At 39.6% G+C, this 25109-nt stretch overlaps 1 protein-coding gene across 8 annotated transcripts in view; it reads left to right on the forward strand.

The window, feature by feature from the left end:
- The window catches only part of ACACA (acetyl-CoA carboxylase alpha), a 277322-nt gene that overhangs the window by 192896 nt on the left and 59317 nt on the right, over window positions 1-25109 (forward strand). For all 8 annotated transcript variants that reach the window (XR_014080652.1, XM_081584563.1, XM_081584561.1 and 5 more), the window contains 4 exons: window positions 12552-12821; window positions 17448-17545; window positions 21507-21627; window positions 22530-22640. Coding sequence is in view for 7 of the 8 variants with exons in the window: in XM_081584563.1 (XP_081440689.1) it covers window positions 12552-12821; window positions 17448-17545; window positions 21507-21627; window positions 22530-22640 (600 nt within the window). In the remaining variant the exon portion in view is untranslated. The remainder of the gene's footprint in view (window positions 1-12551; window positions 12822-17447; window positions 17546-21506; window positions 21628-22529; window positions 22641-25109) is intronic.

The raw sequence follows: 25109 nt of genomic DNA on the forward strand, positions 1-25109 counted from the left end.
TGCTTCTCCCCATAATCAAAGGCAGAAAGCCTGCACTTAGCAGACCATCAGCTAGGTGGGTAGCCAGTCTTTCTCCCATATTTTTTTTTTTTTCCCCAGGACAGTAAATAGGTAAAATGGTGATGGGACCAGAACTTGGGACAATTCAGTTCCATTTAGTTTTAGGGAACTTGTTTGCCATTTGAGGAAGAATATTGGCTGTTTCAGCAGAGATGTGACCTGCATTTCGAACACTGTGGCTGTGTTAAAAGCAAGAGAAAGAGAGCTTTTCTGAGGTGGTGTTAGCTGCTGTCTCTTTTCTATTTTCCTAGTTGTCCCTTTCCCATCGAGAGATGTAACTGAAGGAATGCCACCTTATGCATGATGAAAGCTATAGGAGAATACATTTTTCTCATTGTCAGATTTTGAATGGCATTGCGTTTAGTATGAATTTAGAGTAGGACTAAAAAAGATGTAGACCAAATCTGTGAATTGCGTTCCTTGCAAATAGCTCCAAAGATGAGTTGTCTAGGATTTTTTTTCCTAATAGTTTCAAGTAAAGAAGAAAATTGAGGAAAATGTGATTGCAACATAGACTAAACTGATTTCACGCTCCTGTGATGGGCATTGTATGTAAATACCCAGCTGGATGAATGTGTGCTGTTGAACCTGGATACAAAAGAAGTACAGCTAACCAACAGTTGTACTTTCACCACTTCTCAATTTGGGGGGAATTGTTTTCTTTTTCCTGCCAGTTTGCTAATCTGTTTTGATCATTTGGTGGAAGCTGTAATTGCAGGTGGGAACATTTTGAGTAACAGTTCACAATCCAAGGCAGCTGCTTTTCGCACCAAATCCTGTTATTAAAAGGCTCAGGCTAAGATCAAGCCAACAGCTGATAACCGACTTGACGGAGAACAACTTAACTTTGCCCAGAAGGACAAAGAAAGCACTGGCCTTGAGACTGAGTTCTTACTTGTTCTGAAATGTTATTAGCATCCTTTTATTAAATTTCCTTAAACTGCTCTGTTCATGGAGATTCATGATGAATCTCCAAACCAGGCAGTGATGAAAGATATGATAGACAGGTACCTTTTATAGCAAAATTAGTATGGATAGAAATGAGGGCCTTGTTTTCCTTACTGTTTCATAACACAGGCTTTTTAACAATATGAATCCATCCATTCCCTCTCATTGCTCCTGTCATAATGAAAAACGGTGATAAGAAGATGCTGTGTCTAGAAGCAGTTATAATAATTAGGTTTAAGATGTGTACTCTGAAAAGGATTGGTGGTTAGAGACTGGAATTCTTACGTGGCACTTCATTATTTCCTTAGACTTTTTTCTGGGAGTTAAGTATGTTCCAAATTGAATGCAATTTAATGGTCACCTCCGCATACACACTACCAGGCTTAAAATTGTAGTGGCTCCAAGATTTCGTTTTTTCAGATGGGCACTAGGTGTCAGGGTTTTTCCTTCTCAGCAGTCTAGCATTCAGATGAGCCTCTTGAATTGTCCTGCGTTGGGAGGCAAATCTAGTGATATCCTTTTTTTCAGTTGGTCTGGTAGGCTTTACCTCATTTTCCTAGAGCGTGCCATTGTGTTTTTAACCCTTTGGGTGGAGATCTGTTGAATCTTATATCATGACTGCACATTTTCACAGGAAACATTTTTTTTAGGGGATGATTGAAGAGGGAAAAAAGTAGTATAAATTAAAATTGAAAGGCTAGCTGCCATTCTGACAAATATCTTGGTTTCAGCTCTGCTTTATGTTCTGAGAAATAAAACGGTGGCGATTAGGAATTCGGTTCTAGAACTGCTCAGCCCAGCCCACATTTAATTGTCATGTAATTGTTGGCAAAACACAGTTGTCCACTTCTACCAAAGTATAAGCATCTCTTTGATCTTTTTTTACTACAAAATATTGCAAGCCTATAGAAAAATTGAAAGAGGGATATGATAAATATCCCTGCATGTATTGACTAGCTTAAACAAATCTTACCATTTTGACCCTGCGCCTCACTGATTTTTTGCCATAGTCCTTGGAAATCTCTCATTTGAGTATAGAATCAAAAATAAAAAGTAGGAGTTGGATAAGGAAGTTGGTAAGCTTATGTAAGTTTGAAAGATTGGAAGAAATTAATTAGTAGATCCATTTTGACAGTTCTTAGGCTGGACCTCTTAACCCAAAGGACCTCTTATTTTAGAAAAAACACCATAACCCTCTATCTTAATTCACTTGGTTGACATTTTCCATACCCTCAAAGGAATTGCTTGGGCTTTCCTGGACTCTGCTCCTAGTGGAACCCATTATCCTTTGAAACTGACTGGAGAGAGCATTTGTGGGCTTGAGTAAGGAAAGCGTTGAACATTTCTCATGTGAACAAAACCCAAATATTTTTCTAGTTTAACATTAGGCCTTTGCATATTGTTTTACTCAATTTAACCTCAGAATAGCTCCAGAATGGGAAGATGATTTGAGTGTATTTTACTGTGCTTTTGTCTTATTCCTTTGAAATCAGTTTACCTTTTCATGCTGGGTGTGGAAATTGAGTCCATATCAGTCTTTTAGATATGTGTTGGAAAAGAGGCATGTTTGTATCGTAGCATGCTGAAGGTGAGCTGTGAAATAGACCTGAGAAAAGCAGATGTGAAAAACAGGATCACGGTCTGTGCACTGATTGTTCAAGTTATAAAAAGAGACTAATGGTCCTTGCCACCAGTCTGTCCCTGAAGATGGAAGAGTGTTTATAAGTGCTTTGAGATCCTCAGCAGAGGATCACATTCCACTGATGACATATAAACATTCAAACTTTGCACTTACCTTATTTTTCATCAAGGACTTTAAAAAACCAATTTTGAATCCTTTTAGCCTAGCAAGATAGGAATTTCAAGTATGGAAAAAGACATATTATGAAATACATAGTAAGACAGTTTTATTTAAAATTATTGTGTACATTTCTTCTTTTAGCCTCTAAGTGAGCATGTTTAGTTACAAGTCTTTGAAATGACCTTCAGGACCAAAGTTGAGTCCCTCATGAGAAAAATAGGCTAATTTTGAAAGCTGGGTCTTCCTGCCATGGAATTACTTCTAATGAATTCCTAACCCTGTTGGGATGTTTATAGTTTTCTTCGAATTCCCTCTTAATGCCTGTCATTGGAGCTGGAGATTTCTCATTGATTCTGACTCATTTCACTAGTAGCAAACCAAGGCCCAATGAACTTGACTGACTTGGGAAATCCTGATGTATCCCTTGGCCAACCAAAGCGGCACTTGTGGAGAGGGCCCCTCAGTGCCTTTCCAAAAGTAAGTCCTGGGACTTCCCTGGTGGTCCACTGGCTAAGACTTTACCCTCCAATGCAGGGGCATGGGTTCGAGCCCTATTTGGGGAGTTGAGATCCCACATGCCTCGTGGCCAAAAAAACAACAAAAAAAACATAAAACAGAAGCAATATTGTAACAAATTCAATAAAGACTTTTAAAAAAATGGTCCACAGCAAAGAAAATCTTTAAAAAAAAAAAAAAAAAAGCAAATCCTAAAGGTAGCCTTTAAACAAAAGGATGTACTTGCTACCATTTTCATACGTCTTAATTTTTAAGACTTTACAGAAAAAGGCTGTGATATAGTACCCTACGACAAGTAATTTTACAGCTCCAACTAGAGGCAATAATGAGCATCAGGACAGCAACAGATGACACCAGAGGGTGAGGTGTGGTGTGGAGCATCAGAGTTCAGCATTTGTTTACCTGATTCATAGGTGAGGCTTCCTCAACTGTGGTAGGCCAGCTTGGTTAATTTCCCTATCTATCCAATTACTACGGTGCCCCGTTTCTCAATACCACTGGCTTGTATGTGCTCCACTGCCTGTATTTTTTAAAATTGGTACGTGTATTAAAACATTTTGTGTACATGTGTTAAAATCAGTGTGGTTTCACGTACATATTTAGCACAGGAAAAAATGATTCCCCTGTTTAAAATGATTACTTCTAATCTTTGGTAACATTTTTGAAGAATTAGCCTCTGAGAAGAAAGTTTTTTTGCTCTCAAAATGATATTTTTCTTATCCTTTCATCGCTTTTGATAAGGGTTGAGGTAAGTTTGTTCAGCCATTTTTGAATTATCCAAGCATGAAAAAAAAGAGTTTTTCAGCTGTTAAGGAAATTGTTTTCAGCTCTTTTATGTGATCATATGACACTAGGCAATGGGACATGATATCCAGCAGATAATACAATATGGAAAGGCATTGACATTATTTTCACCATGGTTTTTCTGAATGGCACAGATTAAGTCAAATATTATAATTCGTTATGGTTTAAAAATGCACCTTTTAAGACCTATACAGTATTTTCTAATATTTCATGAGGTATTTTTTTTTCCATGAGGTTCTGAGTTTAAATTGCAATTATTTTTTGGCAGTATCAATTAAAAGTGAAGATTTAATACTCTACCTAACATACAAAAGGAAGGAGGAAAGGTAGCATTTTGTTATCTGTCTGAAAAGGAACTCAACTTCAGCTTACTTCTCTCTGGATCTTCATTTTTTGACCTTCATGATGCAGAGGCTGCCTACATCTGTTTTGGCTGTCATGTTCTAGGATTCTTTGTGTATCTGCCCAAGGACCTTGTTGGATGGTCATCTTCCTGGCATTAGCGATAGAAGCACAAGAGTCACTGGAGGCTTTGCCAGAAACACTCAACTTTTAGATTGTCAGCATGGAAAATAAAGCTTCAGCGTCTCAGCCACAATCTAACCTGTATCTAAATCCATATAGAAAGATATTATTATAGCTGAACTCAAAAGTGGGGAGATATAAGAAAGGCAGCCGAGACAAGACATTCCCTTTCTGCTTCCCACGGCATAGCTAGACTTGATGAATGCTTCTTACATCCCTGAAAACAAATTCCTGTCCTGTGCTGCCCCTTAGTTTTCCCTTCAGATTTCTTTATTGAGCTTAACGTTGTTGTTTTACTTTGTGACAACAGCAGCTTTGGAAAGCGCAGGTGGGCACATGTGCATATGTACACTTGCACATGCTGTTCACACTGATAGTACAATTAATGTGGATGTCAATTTGGGTGTTAATTTTGGGTCATGATTAGTGTTGACACTTTGTGTCAGACTAATGGCATTTATGGGCACCATCAGAATAAATGTTAATGTTATCATGTTTTTATTATCTGTTATAGTAACATTAAACCAAGGTCCTCCCAGGAGGAAAAAATACATATATGGATAGATAGATAATGCCTTTCTGTATCGCTGGTGTTACTCAGCGAGAAAATGACATCTCAGGGCAGAATCCTAATCACTGTTTGGAGCATCAGAAATAATGATCACCTCTGATCGGAGGTTGTGAATAATTCATTCGGTTTGATTTTCACGTCCTGTCCAGTGATACTTTTCAAACCAAATGTGTTTCTACAGGAAAATAATGGTCCCACTTCTTATGGAAATACTGTGGCACAAATCATTTTACCCACATAAAAACAGTTAAATAAGACTGTTCTCTTCTGCCTGCCTTCTCCTCCCCAGCGCCCTCCTCCCTCGTCGGCGCATGTTTATTCCAAGATCCGACTGTGGCCAAAGAAACATTTTCGTCCTTAGAACTTGTATAAAGAAAACAAATATTTATTTCTGCTTATCCTGACCTTATTCGCAGTAACTCTTTTGATCCTCTTCCCTTTCTCACTTTAAGGTAATTAGTTTAGGTGGATAATCCTGCACCTAAGAAGCCTGCTAACTGGAACCCTCTGTTACCAAAAATAATCTGAAATTAGATATTTTTAAAATAATGGATTATGGCTCTATTAATGAAACTCTAATTGGCCGTAAGTGCCTAAAACCATTGGGTGAGCCTGTGCCTGGGTGACACGGTGGTCAGAGAGGTCTGTGGCACTGCCAGGGCCCAAAAGCCTGAGTCTGAGACTCCTAAGACCACAAGCCCACCCATTCTCCCAAGCCCCTTTCAGGCTACGCGTTCTCCTTTTGTTGTTTGCTTTGCTCTCCGTCCTAGAGTGTCCATTTCACTAGTTTCATTGCATAGAAACCTTGGAGGGAGAGGGGAGCTGAAAACAAGGGGATTCAGCGATGACATTTCCTTCAGTTGTTATTTTTAAGTTAATATACAAGGCAGCTTGGCTTTAGGTGAAATCAGTGAATGTCATATTCCTGATCACATTATCACACTTGTGTATGCTTTTATATGGCAGTTACAGAATTTTCAATATAAAACCTCCATTGTGTGTATGATATAGATAGACCCTGTCCATATAAAGTAATTTGACTGAAAAACTTAACGGTGTCCTAATTAAACGGGAGGCAAATATGACTGTCTTCTGAAGTAATGACCCAATCCTCTGAGACAAAGCTATTCTTAGATAGAATATTTTGAATCATTTCTCCTGAATGTTGTGACCCTTTTTTTTTTTCCCTCTCTCCCTCTAAATCGAACAAGAGCAGAGGGAAGCGCTTTTCAACCTAGTTTTCATCATCAGACAGAAAGTATTTTGCATTCAGAAACCATTTCCAGTATCAAATTCAATTCTGTCAAGTGATTAGTTGAGTTTGGTAGAGAATAATTTAAAAACACAAAGCTGGAAATGGCCGTGATGCTTCTGCACTGAAGGAGAGCAATTGCTATGCTCAAGTTGCAAGCCCCTTTTCAGTGACTGTGCATGGCAATGTGGGTTATTGTGTTACATGGCTCCGCAGCTGATACAGACCTGCATCTGTTGATACCATGTGTTCCTACCCAGGACTGCTGGAAGAAACAGGGAAGCGGGTGAATTGATACCTTGCCTGCCTATCAGTGGCAAACGTCCTTTTATGTACATATGTTTATAAAGCTCTTTAGCCCTCTTCAAGATGAAAGGCTCTGTATAAATATGAGCTTTCGATTTTAGTACATGTTTGTAATACATGTGGTACAGTCCTAAATATGTATTTAGCTGATAGGCACTGTTCTTGTCTATTGTACAAATATTGACTTTAAAAGTATAAATATGTATTTAACCATCAGACCAGAAAAACACTGAAGCAGTTACTTCTCAGGTAGAGATATTAATATTGTATAAACCTATATATGCATATGTTTACATTATACCACATCAGTGCAGAGCATTTCTTTAAAAAAAAAAAAGTTGATGAGAGCCCCAACAGAGTTCTTGATGTACTGCTCCCTTTAAGGTGAGTCTTGATTTTAAATTTTCATATAAATTTATGAATTTATTCCCTTCTTTCTAATTTTATATAAATGTGATCTGTTGTATAAGTAAAACCTAGAGTCAGTTCGTCTCAAATTTGAGAAATCTGTTAGATTGGTGAGGTTTTTTTTTTCCCCTTAAATTTTTTTTTTCACTATGAAAATGTTCAAATGCACACTAAAATAGTGTTAATGATATAAGCTCCCATGTACCTATTACCCAGTGAAGAAATATTTTGTGGGTTTTTTTTTTTTCTTTTTTTTTCTTTTGCGCTCTACAACATACGGAATCTTAGTTCCCCAACCAGGGATTGAACCCGTGTCCCCTGCATTGGGAGTGCAGAGTCTTAGCCACTGGACCACCAGGGAAGTCCCATCTCCCTTTTTCAATTTATAAAATTTTTAAGTTATCAAGGCATAAGCATATTGAAGAAATTTGGAAAATGGAAAGAAATTCAAAGTCCCTTCATCCTAAATTACCATCCCATTTTGCTGTTTTCATTATTTCTGTTCCTTCTACTCCCCAACATGCTTTGCTTTCAGAGATAGAGAGTGTGTGTATATGTATGTGTCTGTGTGTTGTAACACAATGTGCTTACTGTATGCCAGGTAAGATTGTAAGATTTAACATTGTTTGTCTTCACAGCAGACTAGGTTGTTATTATCCCATTTTACTGATGAGGAAATTCAGGCATATAGAGATTAATATCTTACCTAAGGTTATGTGGCTAGAAAACTGACTGAATCTTTATTCTGTCAGAGTCAGATTCCATTAGATTCAGATTCATTGCATCTGGTTTCTGAATCTGTGTTCTTAACCGCTATCCCGTTTTTCCTCTCAGTATTATTAGGGTATACATGCAATTTTGTTATCCTTTGTTGTTGTTCAGTCACTCAGTCATGTCTGACTCTTTGAGACCCAACTGCAGCACACCAGGCTTCCCTATCCTTTACTATCTCCCAGAGTTTGCCCAAACTCAAGTCCATTGAGTTGATGATGCCATCCAGCCATCTCATCCTCTGCTGTACCCTTCTCCTCCTGCCTTTAATCTTTCACAGCATCATGGTCTTTTCCAATGAGTCAACTCTTTGCATCAGGTGGCCAAAGTATTGGAACTTCAGCTTCAGCATCAGTCCTTCCAGTGAATATTCAGGGTTGATTTCCCTTAGGATTGACTGGTTTGATCTCCTTGCTGTCTTCTTAAAATTTAGCATTACATTATGGGTATTTTAAAATGCTATTCATAGTTTTATAAGGCTGTTCAAAACACTAGCAGTGACCCCACTAGTCAATATATTTCCTCGAGAAAAGTTTTTATCATGACATTTATTTTTTCCGCCTTTTATCTTAATGTTAGATTTACAGAAATGTTACAAAAAGCATAGAGTTCCCATTTTTAATCTTCACCCAGCTTCCCCTAACATTAACCTCTTATATAACCATGGTATAATTTTAAAAACTAGAAATTAACATTGGTACAATACTATTAAATAAGATATCGACTTTGTTTTGGGTTTCACCAGGTTTTTTTTGTTTTTTTTTTTTTTTTACTAACGTCCTTTTTCTGTTCCAGGATCCAATCCATACATTGCATTTAGTTGTCAGTGATGTTTATGTTTGTGTCACAGTTGATGTTTATCTTTCCATATTGTTTCAGCTAAGTGCAGTGGCACTAGTCTGGAACTTAGTTCCTTAATTTCTCTAGTAAAGGTAAGTGTGACTCATACCTTGAAGAATAAGTAATTCATTCTAGGTGTAAGGACAAGTTACTTCATTCCTCTGTGCCTTGGTTTTCTTATGGCAATAATAATGGTTTTTTAAGTTAATAATGATAATAGCTACTGTTTGAGGACTTTTACATGCCCAGCTCAGTACTAATTTAATGTGATGTTCCTCTCAACAATCCTTCCAGAAGGATACTGTTATCCCCACTTTATAATTAGGAAAACTGAGGATACACAAGGTTATGTGACTTGTCCAAAGCTCTACAACTTGTTCAAGGCTATACAACTGAACCAAGACAGACTTTATGATTTAATCTCCTAACTGTTATCAGTATTTGTTAACATTTATAGTATCATACGACTTCCCTGGTGGCTCAGACGGTAAAGCGTCTGCCTACAATGTGGGAGACCCAGGTTCGATCCCTGGGTTGGGAAGATCCTCTGGAGAAGGAAATGGCAAACCACTCCAGTACTCTTGCCTGGAAAATCCCGTGGACGGAGGAGCATGGTAGGCTACAGTCCATGGGGTCGCAAAGAGTCGGACACGACTGAGTGACTTCACTTTCACTTTCTATAGTATCATACAGCATAAGTGTTCAAATGATGGTAACTATTAATTATTTAAAAAAAATAAAATATTTTAATCATATTTTAGTACTGTTATTCTATGATCCCTAGAGATAAATTGTGGATGATGTTCTAGGCTCTTGGTGTTGAGTACTTTCCAACTATCATTTTAAAAATGAAATGACTGGAACCAGCAAATATTTATTGCTTCCATATTATATGTAAGAACGTGTAGGAGTCCTTCTATGTGATGAAGCAGATGATATGACAGTTCAAGCTGACAATCTAAAAGCAGTCCTAATCCATATGTGAATAATTATCAAATGAATTCTCTACATGAAGTTCTTAGTAGGAGATCTGGAAGGAGAGGAATCACTTTAGACTAGGGAAAGCTTTCTGAGGAAATGGAATTTGAGTGAACTGTATGGAATGGGTAAAAATTGGATAGGTTGAGAGGAAATACAAAGGCAAACTTCATATGTTAAAGTTAATATTATAGATTACTGCTTCTAATAGTTGTTCATCAAACCCACAGGTAATATTAATTTTGTACATAGGGACTTTGAAGCTCAGTGAAGTTAAGTGAATTTCCCAGGGTCACACAGTTAATAAATGGCAGAGCTTAGATGTGGATCCAAGTTTGTTTGATTCTGCAGCCCTACATTCAGCATTATGTATCACATCATTTAGTTAGCAGTAAAATCTGATTTTTGATATACTTTAAATTTAAATATATATATACATATATTTAAATTTAAATATAATTTAAATTTAAATTTTAAAAATTGAGCAACAGATGCTTCCTTACATACTTATCCATTGCGCTTATTCAAAACTCAATCAAAAAGGACTCTCACTGTGCCGAGACTCAGACAACACTCTGTATCCTGTACTGGTACCTTTCAAGTGCAGAGGGGGACAGTCGATGAGGAATACACTTTGAAAAGACATTAATAAAGAGTAGCGTGTTCTTGGTGCTGCTGTATTGACACCTAATTAGAAGTCAATATTGTAAGCATAATGACCTGGCCAATTGCTGAACTGACTGCCTAAGTGACACAGAGTCCCCAGGTAATAGCAAAAGGTAAGAGTGTTATTTGCTTGCCCAGTACCGCTTGGACACAGTGTTTGCATTAGAATGCAAATGCTCAAGTAGATTCTTCCGGGCTTGTATCTAAGTGGCTCTGGCCTAGGTAGCAAAGGCTAATATATCATAAAATTTGGTGTAAAAACCCAACCTTCCCAATTACAGATGTGTTCACAGGGAATAGCTTTTCCTTCCTGAAAAACAAGTGTTGGGTTTAGAGGGCCACATGAGAAGGCAGTTAAAATATTTTTCCCCACACAGGCATTATATTGATCAGTTTCTTAAAAAAAAAAAAGGACCAAAATTAACCTGATATTTGGAGTTTCTCTGTGCTATTTTTTTGGATGATCTGTTTCTTCTTCCTCTCCTCTGTCTTTAATGAGCAGATAGTATAATCCTGCCTTACTTCCGAAGGTGATTGGCTTGTTATCCATTTTGATTTGTATTTGGCCAGTGGTGTATATTAAATAGCTTATATTTATCTGTGGGTGTTTCGTATATATATTTCTTAATGCTGAGAATCACAAATAGCTGTGTGGAAAGCTTCAACCAGCGTGATTACAGCGAATGTGCAATTGGATTGAAGAATGTGTACTCAAGAGCTTATGATCACTGGCCCGGTTGAGTCTGGGTGATGCATGTGGCTTTCCAGGGATGCCGCTATTTACATCTGTTAATGGCCCTTCTTGATGGCCGGCTCCCCAATGAGGTGATACGCAGCAGCCCGGGGATGAGGGCCCAAGGCTGCAAATGTGGCTGGGCTCCATTAGGCAGGACCAGGAGTGCTCACTGGTAGGCTTTGTGTTTGGGGCCAAGTGGTGAGGGTGGGCAGCAGACTAGACAGAAAGAATCAGGGGGGAGAAAAAAGAATGGAAAACATTACTTATCTAGGTATAGGGATGCAGACAGGCAGACGTGAAAAACTGCAGCCGTAACTGAGGTATGAGTGAATAGAAAAGCAATGGAACTAGCGAATAAACAAGTAGAAGGATAGACTAGTTCTCATATGGAAGGGGATTAAAAAAGGAGAGGGCTGTGAGGGTTTGGGAAGAGACATGTCACCCCCGCCTGTTAGGTCAGTATCATTTATTTGTGTGGCTGGACAGATGCTACTGAACAGTGAGCAGAGATTTACATATATTAGTGCAGCAAGAGGTCGGTTACTTGCATCCTTTGGTGTTTTGGTGTTGGGAGAAAGCAACAAGAGATGCTCAGAGGAGGCAATGTTGAGATACAGCAGTTCCTGCAGAAAAAGAAGATACCTGAAGCAAGCCAGTCAAGAATGTTGCTATTATTCTTATCAAACACTTGTTTAGTCGCTAAGTCATGTCCGACTTGTTGTGCGACCCCAGGGACTATAGCCCTCCAGGCTCCTCTGTCCGTGGAGTTTCTCAGGCAAGAATACTGGAGTGGATTGCCTTTTCCTTCTCCAGGGGATCTTCCCAACCTAGGGATCAAACCCACGTCTCCTGCATTGCAAGCAGATTCTTGACCGCTGAGCCGCAAGGGTAGCCCTATCAAATACTAGAGGACAATAAAAGGGCCCAGGATTGTAAAAGTTGTACAGTCATGAGAGGTAGTCCTCTTCGTGCTTTCCTACATGTTAAAGGTTTCTTGGAAAGAATCTCACAAAATAAGGTAATAAGTTAGGGAATCCTGGATTTAATTCCCAGGGCCACAGTATTCTTCCATACATATGCTGAGTACATTTAGACTTTGGTTTTTCCATCTTCTTTGAGCAAACCCAAAGAAGAAATTGAGACAGCTGTGAAATACAGACATAGTAAACCAGCTGTTCTCAACATAATCTTAGAGAAGAATGCTAGAATATTTGCTCTAGTTTCCCACAGGGAGCTTGGCTCTTTAACATTGCATATCTTTACACAAAGGTTGTGTCTGCATTCAGTCTGATATCTTCAAGGAACTTGGAACAAAATTCTGCATGTAAGAAGCTTGTATTGATTTGTTTATCTGTTTATGCCTTTGCAGATTGGCATGGTAGCTTGGAAAATGACCCTTAAAAGTCCAGAATATCCAGACGGCCGAGATATCATTGTTATTGGCAATGACATCACTTATCGAATTGGGTCCTTTGGACCCCAAGAGGATTTGCTGTTTCTCAGAGCTTCTGAGCTTGCCAGGGCAGAGGGCATCCCACGCATCTATGTAGCAGCCAACAGTGGAGCAAGAATTGGACTGGCAGAGGAAATTCGTCATATGTTTCACGTGGCCTGGGTAGATCCTGAGGATCCTTACAAGGTACAGATTAAGAAAAGATAATACTTCCGATTACTGTACAGATAGGTGTGTGTGTGTGTGTACAAAGATGGGGGAGAAGTAGAGGTTTAAGTTCGAAAGTTAGCAACTGCACTGGAAATAAATTCTCTCTCAATATGTTCACCTGGTTTTTCCTCCAGCTTCGAAATAGAACACCATTTCTTGGGTTGCACTAGATGGAAATAGTAGGTGTGCATTTAATGTGAGACATGTTAAGCCAGAAAATTATTATTACTAATTTTGTTATTAAATTATTCCACCTTGTCTTCTAAGACATATGGTCAGTTACCAGCAAAATCTCTCAGATCTCAGCTTCTTCTCTGACTGTTCTCCAACCTTCTTGCTCTTCTTGAAACCTGCCTGTCCTCTGAAGACTCTTCTTTCCTCTTACATGGAGAATGGTTTCTCTTTCCCTTGTGCCACAGAGCCTGGAGAGAGACTTTGATGAAGAGTCCCTCCCCCTGTCTAAGGCCAATCCCGCTATGTTTGGTCCTTTCCCCTCTTGCCAACTTAAGGATGTAGATCAAAGCTCCTGCCCCTTCTTTCTTGGATTGTCATGTTTTCCCTCTCTATTAGAAGAAGACGCATGTCTGTGTCTTTAGCACATAGACACTGACCCCTCCAGTCACCAACCCTACCCTGTTTTTTCCTTCCATTTGTAGCAAGACTTCTTTTCTTTTTAAGATTTACTTGTCTTTTGGCTGTGCTGGCCTGCATGCAGGCTTTCTCTAGTTGCAGCAAACAGGGGCTACTCCCCAGTTACTGTGCAAGGCCTTCTCATTGTGATGGCTTCTCTTGTTGCAGAGCATGTGCTCTAGAGTGCATGGACTTCAGTAGTTGCAGCGTGTGGGCTCAGTAGTTGTGGCTTGCCAGCTTACTTGTCCTGCTTATCACGTGAAATCTTCCCAGATCAGGGATCAAACTGGCATATCCTGCATTGGCAGATGGATTCTTGACTACTGAGCCACCAGAGGAACTCCACAGCAAGACTTCTTAAAAAGAGTTTCTCTTCTTTCTGTTTCCAGATACCCTCCTCCCTCCTATCCCCTCTGGAACCCATCTCTGTTTCTCCTGCACCCACATCATTCCACCAGAGCTGCTTATGTCGAGGTTGCCGTTGATTGCATATTGTTAAACTCTGTTTTGAATCTCACTTATGTGACGTTTCAGCAGCATTCCATGCAGTTGGTTACTCCTTCATCCTTGAAATACTTTCTTCTCTTAGTTTCCAGGACCCCATGATCTCCTTTTTACCCTTCTAACCACTCTTTCTCAGTTTCCTTTGCTACCTTTTACGTCTTTAAGAGTGTCAGGGAATGATGGAAATATTCTATATTTTTATTATAATGGCAAATACACACAAGTGTATACATTTGTCAGAATTCATCAAACTACAATATTTAAAACTGATGGATTTTGTTGCCTGTAAATTATGCTTCAGTAAAATTCATTTCAAAAGTGTATGAGAATTGTTGATGACCACTCTTAAGTACCTGGGCTTCCCTGGCAGCTCAGCTGGTAAAGAATCCACCTGCAATGCCGGAGACCCTGGTTCAGTTCCTGGGTTGGGAAGATCTGCTAGAGAAGGGATAGGCTACCCACTGCAGTATTCTTGGGCTTTCCTTGTGGCTCAACTGGTAAAGAATCTGCCTGCAATGCAGCAGACCCGGGTTTGATCCCTTCGTTGGGAAGATCCCCTGGAGAAGGGAATGGCTACCCACTTCAGTATTCTGGCCTGGAGAATTCCATGGGGTCGCAAAGAGACAGACATGACTGAGCGACTTGCACTTTCACTATTAAGTACAGGGTTTCTTTTGCGGTGATAGAAATATCCTAGAATTAGATAGTGGTGGTGGTTGCAGTACATCTGAATATACTAGAAACTACTGAATTGTACACTGTACAATGGCCAGTTTTATGTTAATGTGATTTTATCTCAAATTTTTCAAATTATTTTTTAAAATGTGAGTGGAGATAGATATCAAGGTCATGAAGGGTATGGCAGAACCAAGTCCAGGATCCCCCAGCCTCAACTCCATCAGGGCCCAAAGCCACCTCACCTGCTACTTTGGCAAGATAGCTTTTATAGAAGGTGAGGTAGAAAGAAAAAAAGTGTTTTAGGGCTTAGTCCCTGGACCTCTCCTCTTTTCTCTATTCACCTACCCTTGGTCATCTCACCCAGTCCTCAAGATTTAAATTCCATCTATAAACTGATAAACTTCTAAATTGATATCCTACCCCTGAACTTCAGATGCATCTATCCGGACTCAACCTCTCTACTTGCATATCTGCCTCACTGTAGCTTCTAATCGTCTTCCTTGAATTTGTTCTTCCTACAGTCTTCTCTGTCTCAATAAATGACACCTCTGTTCTTGCATTTAAGTAAAAGATCTTAGAGTTATGCTTGACCTGTCTTTCTCACATCCCACATCCTCTCTGTCAGTGAATCACGTGTACATCCCAACCTTCAAAATATACCCAGAACACAACCACCTCTGACCACTTGCGCTGCTGCATAGTGGTCTAGGTCCCTGTCATCTCTTACTGCACTTATTGCGGTCGCTTCCTCATTGACCTTCCTGCTTCTGGCCTTGCCCCTCCCTCTACCCAAAGCTACTGTCAACAGCAAGTGGAGGGCTTCCCTGGTGGCTCAGTGGTAAAGAATCTGCCTGCCAGTGCAGAAGACACAGGTTCAATCCCTGGTCCGGGAAGATCCCACATGCGGTGGAGCAACTCAACCCATGCATCATGACTATTGCGCCTGTGCTCTAGAGCCTGGGAGCTGCAACTACACAGCCCACATGCCCCAGGGCCCCTGCTCCACATCAAGAGAAGCCATGCAATGAGAAGACCATGCACCGTACCTGAAGAGTAGCCACTACTTGCCGCAACCAGAGAAAAGCCAGCGTGGCAATGAAGACCCAGCACGACCAAAAATAAATAAAAACGGAAAGGAAAGAAAGTGGGATGATCCAGTTAAATGTAAATCAGATCGCAACTCCAACCGTTCCTGTGATTAAAACCCTTGAAAGGCTTCCCAGCTAACTCACGTGAGGGCCAGAAACCCTGCAGTTGCCGGCAGGCCCCTCCTAGGTGGACCTCCAGTGCCCCGTCCTCGTCCGCTCCCGCCTCACCCCACACCATGGTTCCTCCGGCCTCCTCGCTCTGTCGTGAGCCTGCTGAGCACACTCAGCACCTTCACGCTTGTGGTTCCTTCTGCCTGGAGTGCTTTTCCGCCAGACAACCCCATGTCTCACTTCCACAGCTCTTCAGGTATTGGCTCAAATGACATTTTCAGCGAAGCCCTCCAGGCTGTTCTTCTAGAAGGTCAGCTCTCCCAGCTGTCCTGTCTCCTTCCTCTATTTTATTTTTTTCCCCTCAGAAACGTTATTCCCATTAACATCATATATTTAACTTACTTATTTTGTGTATTTTCTGTATCTCCTACTAGAAGATAAGTTGTGTAACGCCAGAAACTTTGCCTGTTTTGTCCCTTCCTGTTTTTCCCGTGCCTTGAGCAGTGCCTTCTATGTAATAGGCACCCAGTAAATGTGGCTGACAGACTTACTGCTGACACTCCGTGCTTCCGTGCTTTCTCATCGAGACTCAGGCAGAATCAGTAGCAAATTCAAATCCATGTCTCTGGCATGTTGTGCTCATTGTAGGACAAATTCAGTTAAATGGCGGACATAGTTTCTCATAGTATTTTAAGTGTTTTTCTCTGCTTGCTTTTTTTTGTTTTATGGTCTGAGTGACTCATTCACTTAAGGTGAATACATGTATTAAATAACTCTGTATGTGAGTGTGCATATGTATGTATAAAAATAAGCCAATTATGAAATGTTAGTATGATTTTTTAATGTACCTAGGGATTATTTATTTTAGAAAGCAAATTTTTTTTGCTTTTTTATTTAAAAAATAAAATGTTTATTTAAAAAAGCAAAACGTACAAGCTTAGTGTTTACTGATCATTAGCACTGCATAGACATCTGATTTTTTTTTTATTAGTTTATTTTCTATTTTTTAACTTTACAATATTGTATTTGTTTTGCCATACATTGACATGAATCCACTATGGGTGTACATGTTTTCCCCCTCCAGAACCCCCCTTCCACCTCCCTCCCCATCCCATCCCTCCAGGTCATCCCGAACATCTGATTTTAAGATTGAATGCTCCAGTTTTGTGTTGCTCTCAATTATCCTTGACCCATCTATATTTTGATGATACAATGGTACCGTTGTGAGAAAATGATGAATAGTAATTCATACAAATCTTTAATTTTGTGTTGATATTTTTAATGGAGGTATCACGTAAGATTAGAGAATGACCCTTTAACCTTGATGAAAAGGAAATGAGTGGAATATATCAGTACCTGAAGTTGCAGCTGCAAGATACCTAATTTCAAGGATACAATGATACAGAAACAGACACCTCCATCCTTCAAAGGAGCACTCTCAATGCTAGTATTCTGAGACAGTTAACTCTAAGACATGATTTGGCAATTTAAAGCTAGCTTAGAACAAGCTGCATCATAAATGCTTTGCTGGGTCTTCTGGTCATGTGGTGATGGCAAATAATGGGTTAAAAACTATTTGTGCTTCCCACAGGGATACAAATATTTATATCTGACCCCTCAAGATTACAAGAGAGTCAGTGCTCTCAACTCTGTCCATTGTGAACATGTGGAAGATGAAGGAGAATCCAGGTAGGTATTATCTGTCAGAATAATTTGGCCATGGATTCAAGAAAGGAGAATATGATCATTTTTTTCTCACTGTCCTGCTGATCATGACCTTGAGCAATGAAGATTGCTCGTTGCATAATCTAGAAGCCTTAGGTATCTCCGCTCTACCACTTACTAGCTAAAAGGCAAAATTATTCATTGAGGCTTTAAAATTGTTTATTATATTCATTTGAAAAGTTGGAACATACAATTATGAAAAAAAAGTAAAACCCAGCTATAGTCCTACCAAGAGATCACAGTTATTAATATATATTATATTCTTTCTGTCATATGTATACATATCTTTTATCCTACATAATTGGGGTCATAATAGAAAGGGTCTTTTGTAATTTATTCTTTCCACTAAAAGTTATTTTGGGGGAGAACTTTTTATATTCTTACAATATTATTTAAGAATGTGATATTTAATGGCTTCATATAAATCTTTATAATGAATGTATCATATTTGAGCATTCAGACAATTCTAATTTTTACTGCTATATCCCTGGACTGATCATTCTTTAATGTAAACTTTGAGGAATATCTCTGGTTATTTACTTTGTGTTAATTTCTAAAAGTAGAATTAGTAGTCAAAAAATATGTCCATTTAAAAAAAAATTTTTTTATAATTTCAAATTGTCCTCTCAAGAGCTGCATTCCCACGAGCAGTATATGTAGTGCTTGTTCACCCTGTTTAATTGTTCTCCACCCTTGCCAACATTGATTATTGTCAATAAAATAGGATGAAAACAGCAATTGTTATTTTAACTGGTATTTTTTGATCACCAGTGAGGTTGAACATTTTTATAATCTATCTGAAAGTATTTTCCAGAATGTTAATCAGTTGCTCCAGTATCATTTATTGAATAATTCATACTTTCTTCACTTTTATAATAATCTTAACTCAATTACCAGGCTTTATATTCTGTTTTTTGTTATATCTATTCTTGGACTAATGTCACATAGTTTTAACTGCTCTAATGGGCCAGAGTTCCTCACATTCTTAATTTTTCCCCCAAATTTTATTAATTATTTTTTTCTTTTTACATATAGGCTCATTTTTTTTTAATTCCCCGAAACCTCCCATAATGATTTTGATCCAAGTTGCATTAGGTTTATAAATTAACTTAGGAAGAGCTGAGTGCCTCATAATATTGACTCTTCCCAAAAAGATACATGTTGTGTTTTTCTAATTATTTAAGTGTATATTTGAAGTTTTATAGTTTTCTTCACATAGGTTATTCCAGAAGGTCCCAGTCTTTCTTGGTTCACAGCACCCATATTGTCTCCATAATTTTTTCATAGCAGCTTTAGGCAAAAAGATATACCTGGTATTTCTGATTATTGAGTAGTCAGACCCAGAGAGCTTCATAAGTATTTACACCATGAACAACATGGGTTTGAATCTTGAGTCCACTTCTACATGGACATTTTCAACAGTCAATGCAACAGTACTATACCATCTGTGGTTGGTTGAATCTATTTATAGACATGGACGAACCATGTATTAATAATCAAGCACCAACTATAAGTGATACTTCAATTTTCACCTACTGAGGGTTGATGCCCCTAACTCTGGCTGTTGTTCAAGGGTCAACTGTATAATACATATCGTAACTGAAAATTTTTTTTATTGCATTCTTAAATAATTGCAGTTACTTCCTTATGGGATATTTTCATCTGTACAACATTGCAAATCTTAGAATCAGCTTGGACATAGCCACCCTCACATCTTATTCTGCATTGATTTTTGTGTAGAACTTCCTCCACCCCATACCACCTTCAAAACTGAAAACCCAGCTTTGCAAAGATTGTCAGAAGGAATGTAGCACTACCTCGTGTTAAACCATGAACTACTTGAAACTAGTAGTTCACATGGGAGCCAACAGATACCATATAGTATTTCTCCAAAAATTTGAAACGTCTTCAGTGCCCCTGACAGTTCAGTGTGGCACTCATCCCAGGATGTCTTGGTGTACAGTGTAGGTATGGTGGGATTTTGTGATTTTTTAAATAGCTCTATATGTTTTGCACATTTTTCTTGCTACTCTGAACAGGATTCCCACTCCACCCGCACCATTGTATTTTTTAACTCTTTATTACTGGTATCTCAGAAGACTTATTGATTTTTGTATATTGCTTTTGTTAAAATAAGTCAGTTTTCTTCTCTGAGCTTTAGTTTCCTCATCTGTACGGAGAAGAATCAAGTGAACTTATGTATGTGAAGCCCTTATTGGCACAGTACTAAGCACATAGTAAGCAATCACAGATCTTGGCTATTATTATCTATGATAATGGAGATGATATTCCTTATCACACTGTTGTGAGGATCAAAAATGACACACATTTTGTAATTGTATTACATTGCACAAAGGTTTTTATTAAAAGTAACATTAAAATGTGACACTACCTTTTTCGTTTTTTGGCCTTGTGATGTGACATGCAGAATCTAGTTCCCTGACCAGGGATCAAACCTGTGCTCCTTGCAGTGGAAGCGCAGAGTCTTAACCACTGGATCTCCAGGGAAGTCCCTGGAACTACTTTAAAGAGTGTCTTAAAGGTAGAAGACTTAGATCATAGAGCAGAAAATGGGAAAGTTTTTGTTCTCTTTCATGTAATCCAGTAGGAAAAGATGTCACTTAACAAATCACAAACACCTGTGAAGCAGTATGCACTCCTTAGGAGGGAAAAGATCTACTTTGTAAGGAAGGTTGGCTGGACCCATGAGTATGAGTGACTATATGGCATGTGAGCCTTATAAAAAGAACATATAACCCCCTCCCCCACCACCAAATTACTGTGGCTCGTTAACCCATTAAAGCAAATTAACTTTACCTGTAACATAAGTCTGGAATCTAGAGTCTAGATGCAGAGCCAAAGGAAGAACTGGGGGAAGGAATTACTGGGAATATGGGAAGCAGAAACACAAAGCCACAGAACAACAGTGAGGGCAAAGAAAAGGAATTGGTGGAAGGCTGGAAGTAAAGGAACAGAGAAATGTGGGGGCAAAAAAAAGTTTAAGAGCCACTATGGGATATTTATTTATTATTTCAGTTTCTAAAACTGTGCCCAGTGCCAAGCCTTCTGGGTACACGTGGAACAATAAATAACATGCCCATCTCTATGTCCCACTTTGTATTTTTCCTTTATTAACTGCATTCCCCATCTCCCATTTCACATTATCAGCTATCACTCCTAATCTCCCACCGAGAAGACCCATGAGTGGCTCCCCTTGGATCCACAGGCTGCTTTCTGGACAACTTGCCCAGCATTTCACTTTTACACACATTCCCCCTGCCCCTCCAGAGGACTGTGCAGAAACTCTCGTATATACACTGGGTCCTTTCCAAGAAGCAGAGATGTAGTGCGCTGCGTTGACCTTCCCTTCATCCTTGTCTTGGAAAGAGAGAGGATTTGGAACTTGAGAAACTGTTCTCACTGTGCCTCTGGATTTTTTTTTTTTTTATTCCTAGGTAACATTCATCTAAAATGTTTGATTTAATGGCTGTGGCTTATTGTAGAGATACGTGTCCTAGACAGTTAAGAGGTCTTCTGACACTGGAGCGCCATCTATGTGTCAAACCCTCTCATTGCTGCTCAGTTTAACTCAACTCTCAGAAGTGGATACACTCTAATTCCCATCTTACACAAGTTACCTTACCCCTAGAGTCACCCTGCTGTATGTGTCAGAGCAGGGATTTAAACCTGTCTGCTTAGTTCCAGATTTTGCTCTTTCTGCTATACCACGTTGCTTCCAGACAAAATAGGCACCAAGCTAAGAAGGAAAGATATGTGAATGAAGAGTATAAAAAATGTACAGAGCTCTGGTATTAAATATAAGAGTTCAGTATGCTTTTAACAGCCTATTAATGGTGGTTGTTCTCTTAATGGATTGTTGTTACTGTGTTTAACCTGTCTAATTTGGCATGGCTCTATCCACCAGGTACAAGATAACTGACATTATTGGGAAGGAAGAAGGACTTGGAGCAGAGAACCTTCGAGGTTCTGGAATGATTGCTGGGGAATCCTCGTTGGCCTACGACGAGATCATCACCATCAGCCTGGTAAATCTTGGCCGAGTGTGAGATTTTTGGAGAGCTGGCTGTGACTAGGATTTGCTTTTGCTACCATCACTGCTGTTCAGCCTCAAATGAGAGCATTTCTTAAAAAAAAAAAAAAAAATTATTGATTTATTTATTGGCTGTGCTGGGTCTTTGTGGCTGAGCATGCGTTTCTCTACTTGCAGCGAGTGGGAGCTGCTCTCTAATTGCACTGCTCAGGCTTCTCATTGTGGTGGCTTCTCTCGTTGTGGACCATGGGCTCTAGGGTGTGCGGGCTTCTGTATTTGCAGTTCCCCGGGCCCTGGAGCACGGGCTTAGTTGCCCCATGGCCTGTGGGATCTTCCCAGACCAGGGATTGAACCCGTGTCTCCTGCATTGGCAGGCGGATTCCTATCTCTGTGCCACCAGGGAAGCCCCAGGAGCATTTCTTTAAAATTGTAAATCTGCAATTTGATTTTAATTGTCTGTAATAGTTGGACGATAGGGTAATGTACATAACTGGATTCCCCAGATAAAACTAGCACCTCGTGTTAGCCTTTAGTTTAACTTCTTATTTCTCTAATATTCTACACAGTATTAACAGCTTAAATTTCTTTTCCTCTTAACTATTTTCCTTTTTCATACCTCTAGTGTGGATGCCACACATCTGTGGAACAGGCAAAAGTGTAAGAGAAGTAAAGGGTCTGAGACCCTTTAACTGTTACTTGAATCATTGAATGAATTCTGTACCTTCTTGGCTTTAACCAGGAAATTGTGTTTTTGTATTGTTATTTAATCAAACAGATTTCCTAAAAAAAAAAAAAGCCAACTTCTGTTAATGTGAATTTTTTGTACCTATACCTTAATTCTTACAGCTTGCGGGGAAACATAAATATGTGACACATGGAATTTATTCTTTTTTTAAGGTTACATGCAGGGCCATTGGGATTGGGGCTTACCTCGTCCGACTGGGACAGAGAACCATCCAGGTTGAAAATTCTCACTTAATCCTGACAGGAGCTGGGGCCCTCAACAAAGTAAGTTTCTAGGATTTGGGAGAAGTGTGTAAAGCTTTTCAAAGACTGTTGTGAATTCTTAATTCTAGGTCTTGATTGGTGGGGATAGATATTCAGCCCACATCTCCCTCAGTCTATCTCTTCTCTCTCTGTCTTCTCTGCCTATTCATTCATTTGATAAACTGAGTGTTATGAGTACCTACTATGTGCCTGACACTATTCCAAGCCCTGTGGATATGTTAATAAACAAACCATATATAACTCCTGCTGCAAAGAGTTTACATTCTGATGTCTTTCTAGAAAGATCAGATTTCATTGACTGTTTCTGTTCTGCCCTCCCTCTCTTTTGGCCATCTGTGAGCAAGCAGTGTGAGATCTATACCTATGAAACATCCTCTGAACATGACAAGGGTATCAGGTTTTAATGTTTTGAGAGATTTGTGAAAGCATCTCTGAGAAGGAGCACTTAAGACAGGGTCCCTTTTATGTAAGGAAGTACTTGGTAAATGTTGAATGGGAAGTGGGCAGATGGGTGCATGGATGGATTGCTAAGAAAAGAGTATGACACGGACATTTACTTTCCCTTTCAAAGAAATGCCTTTTCAATCCAAGTTCATAGTGGCTTTTCCACAGAGGGAAAAAAATAGATAGTTTTCACTCTTACAGTGACCTCAGTACCTAAGAATACCTGCATATACAAAGGACCGTGTAGGTCCCCCTTCTTTGCAGGCATAGGAAAATTATTTTCTCTCCAAAGCTAGGAATATGTAATAGTCTAAGGCTGGCTGACTGACCTCATACAACTCATGTAACCTCTCATCTTTCTTTATCTGTCAAGGATGGGTAATTAATTTCCATCTTTAAATGATGCTGTAAACATCAAATGAGAAAAACATAGGTAAAAGCACCTAGAACTTGGCACAAAGCATTGGCCTGCACTGCAGTTTCAGTTACCTTTTCCTCTCTCTCAACATGGTTTGGGATTGAACTTGCAGAATTACACATGTGCTAAGTTGTTTATTAGACTTACACAAACTTTTTTTTTTAATCCAGCCTTGACTTTCAAGTGAAAGGATTGGAATTAAGTGTCCCAGCCTATCATCCCCATTTAGAATAAGTTGACACTGCCATCAGTCCAGTTAACTTTGGGGGACTCCAGAAATGAGAATGGTATGAGGTGATAGGCTTGCTCTCTGCATCCATGTGAACTCTGTATCCTTCTCTGGGTTTGCCTTTCTCTCCAAGGAAAGCAGAGCGGTGCTCACAGTGGCCAACTTGGATGTCCTGCTCTTTCTTTAAAGAGTAGCCTGGAAATAAAGATTCTGAACTATCTCTACTGAGGGAGATCATTGCTCTGAATGAAACTGGCTGAGAGTCTTACGTTTTTAAAAAAGTTGTTCTTTTTGATCCTTTTTCTTAGAATGAGATATTGATGCATGTTGAAGAGAACTGTAGGTACCATTATCTGTGAGGATCCAATGTAACGAAGACATCTATATTTCTATAATGTTCCTCTACCTGAGCAAAGAGCTAATTTCTGAAAAGTGTCTTGTCACACTGAGTTTCTTATTGTTTCCCTGATACCAAAAGGCTATTCCAAAAGGCAAAGGTGATGTCGTTGTTGTGTTATTGTCACTGCTGCTGGGGGTTTTGTTTGTTTTTTCCTGGAAGCTTGGTAGTTGAATTTCAATCATGCCGTAAAGAAAGTATTAGGGATTTTGTTTTGTTTTCTTAAAATCTGGTTGAATTGCTGTGATCAAACTCATTATATTCATCTTCCTCTTAGCCTGCAGGGCTGCTGGTTAAAGAAGTCTAGTTGTAGGGAAGAGACAGTGAAGCTGCAGCTGTAAGTTACCCTACAGTGCTCACTTCCAGAAGGATATGATCATTTGTAGCTGAAGGGAGTGATCAGTTATAGGGGTTACCTAACCCTGCCCTGACTGCTTCACCATCCTCTTACATGGAGCCATGGAGCTGGCAGACCCCCGCTTTCACGCAAATTCATTAAGAATGTCCTGTCTGCCCCTGTGCCTCTCAGGTATGAAGAAGGGAACTAGACAGGAGCCACATACTCCGGCCGCCTCCTCCGCCTTCCTCCTTGTGCACAGCCTGTCTTTGTGTGCACCACTGTCGCTCTGCACATCCGCCTCTTCTTCTGTAGGAACCCGTGTCTCGCATCCACTGGGTGTGTGTCCAGGTCACTTTGAGTGCGTGTCTCTCCCTGCCTGAGCTCTAGTCTCTGCCTCTTTGTGTCTGGATCTCTCTCTGCTGTCTGTGTGCTTCCCTGAGTCTGCATGTGTGAGAAAGTCTTTGTGTGTGTCTGAAGCCCCGTAGAGCCGCCCCAAGCCCTGACCATCCAGCCTGTCATACGCGTGTACCTGTGTAAATGTAGGTGGTGGACGCGAGCCTTTAGACTGTAAACATTTGACCCCTACCTTTCTGAGTCTTCATCCTTTATGTTAAACATTAGGGTGAAGAGTCAGAAGGGAG

This window comes from Giraffa tippelskirchi, chromosome 3 (assembly GCF_054371585.1).
Source record: "Giraffa tippelskirchi isolate mGirTip1 chromosome 3, T2T-mGirTip1v1.2.pri, whole genome shotgun sequence".
Lineage (NCBI taxonomy): Eukaryota > Metazoa > Chordata > Mammalia > Artiodactyla > Giraffidae > Giraffa > Giraffa tippelskirchi.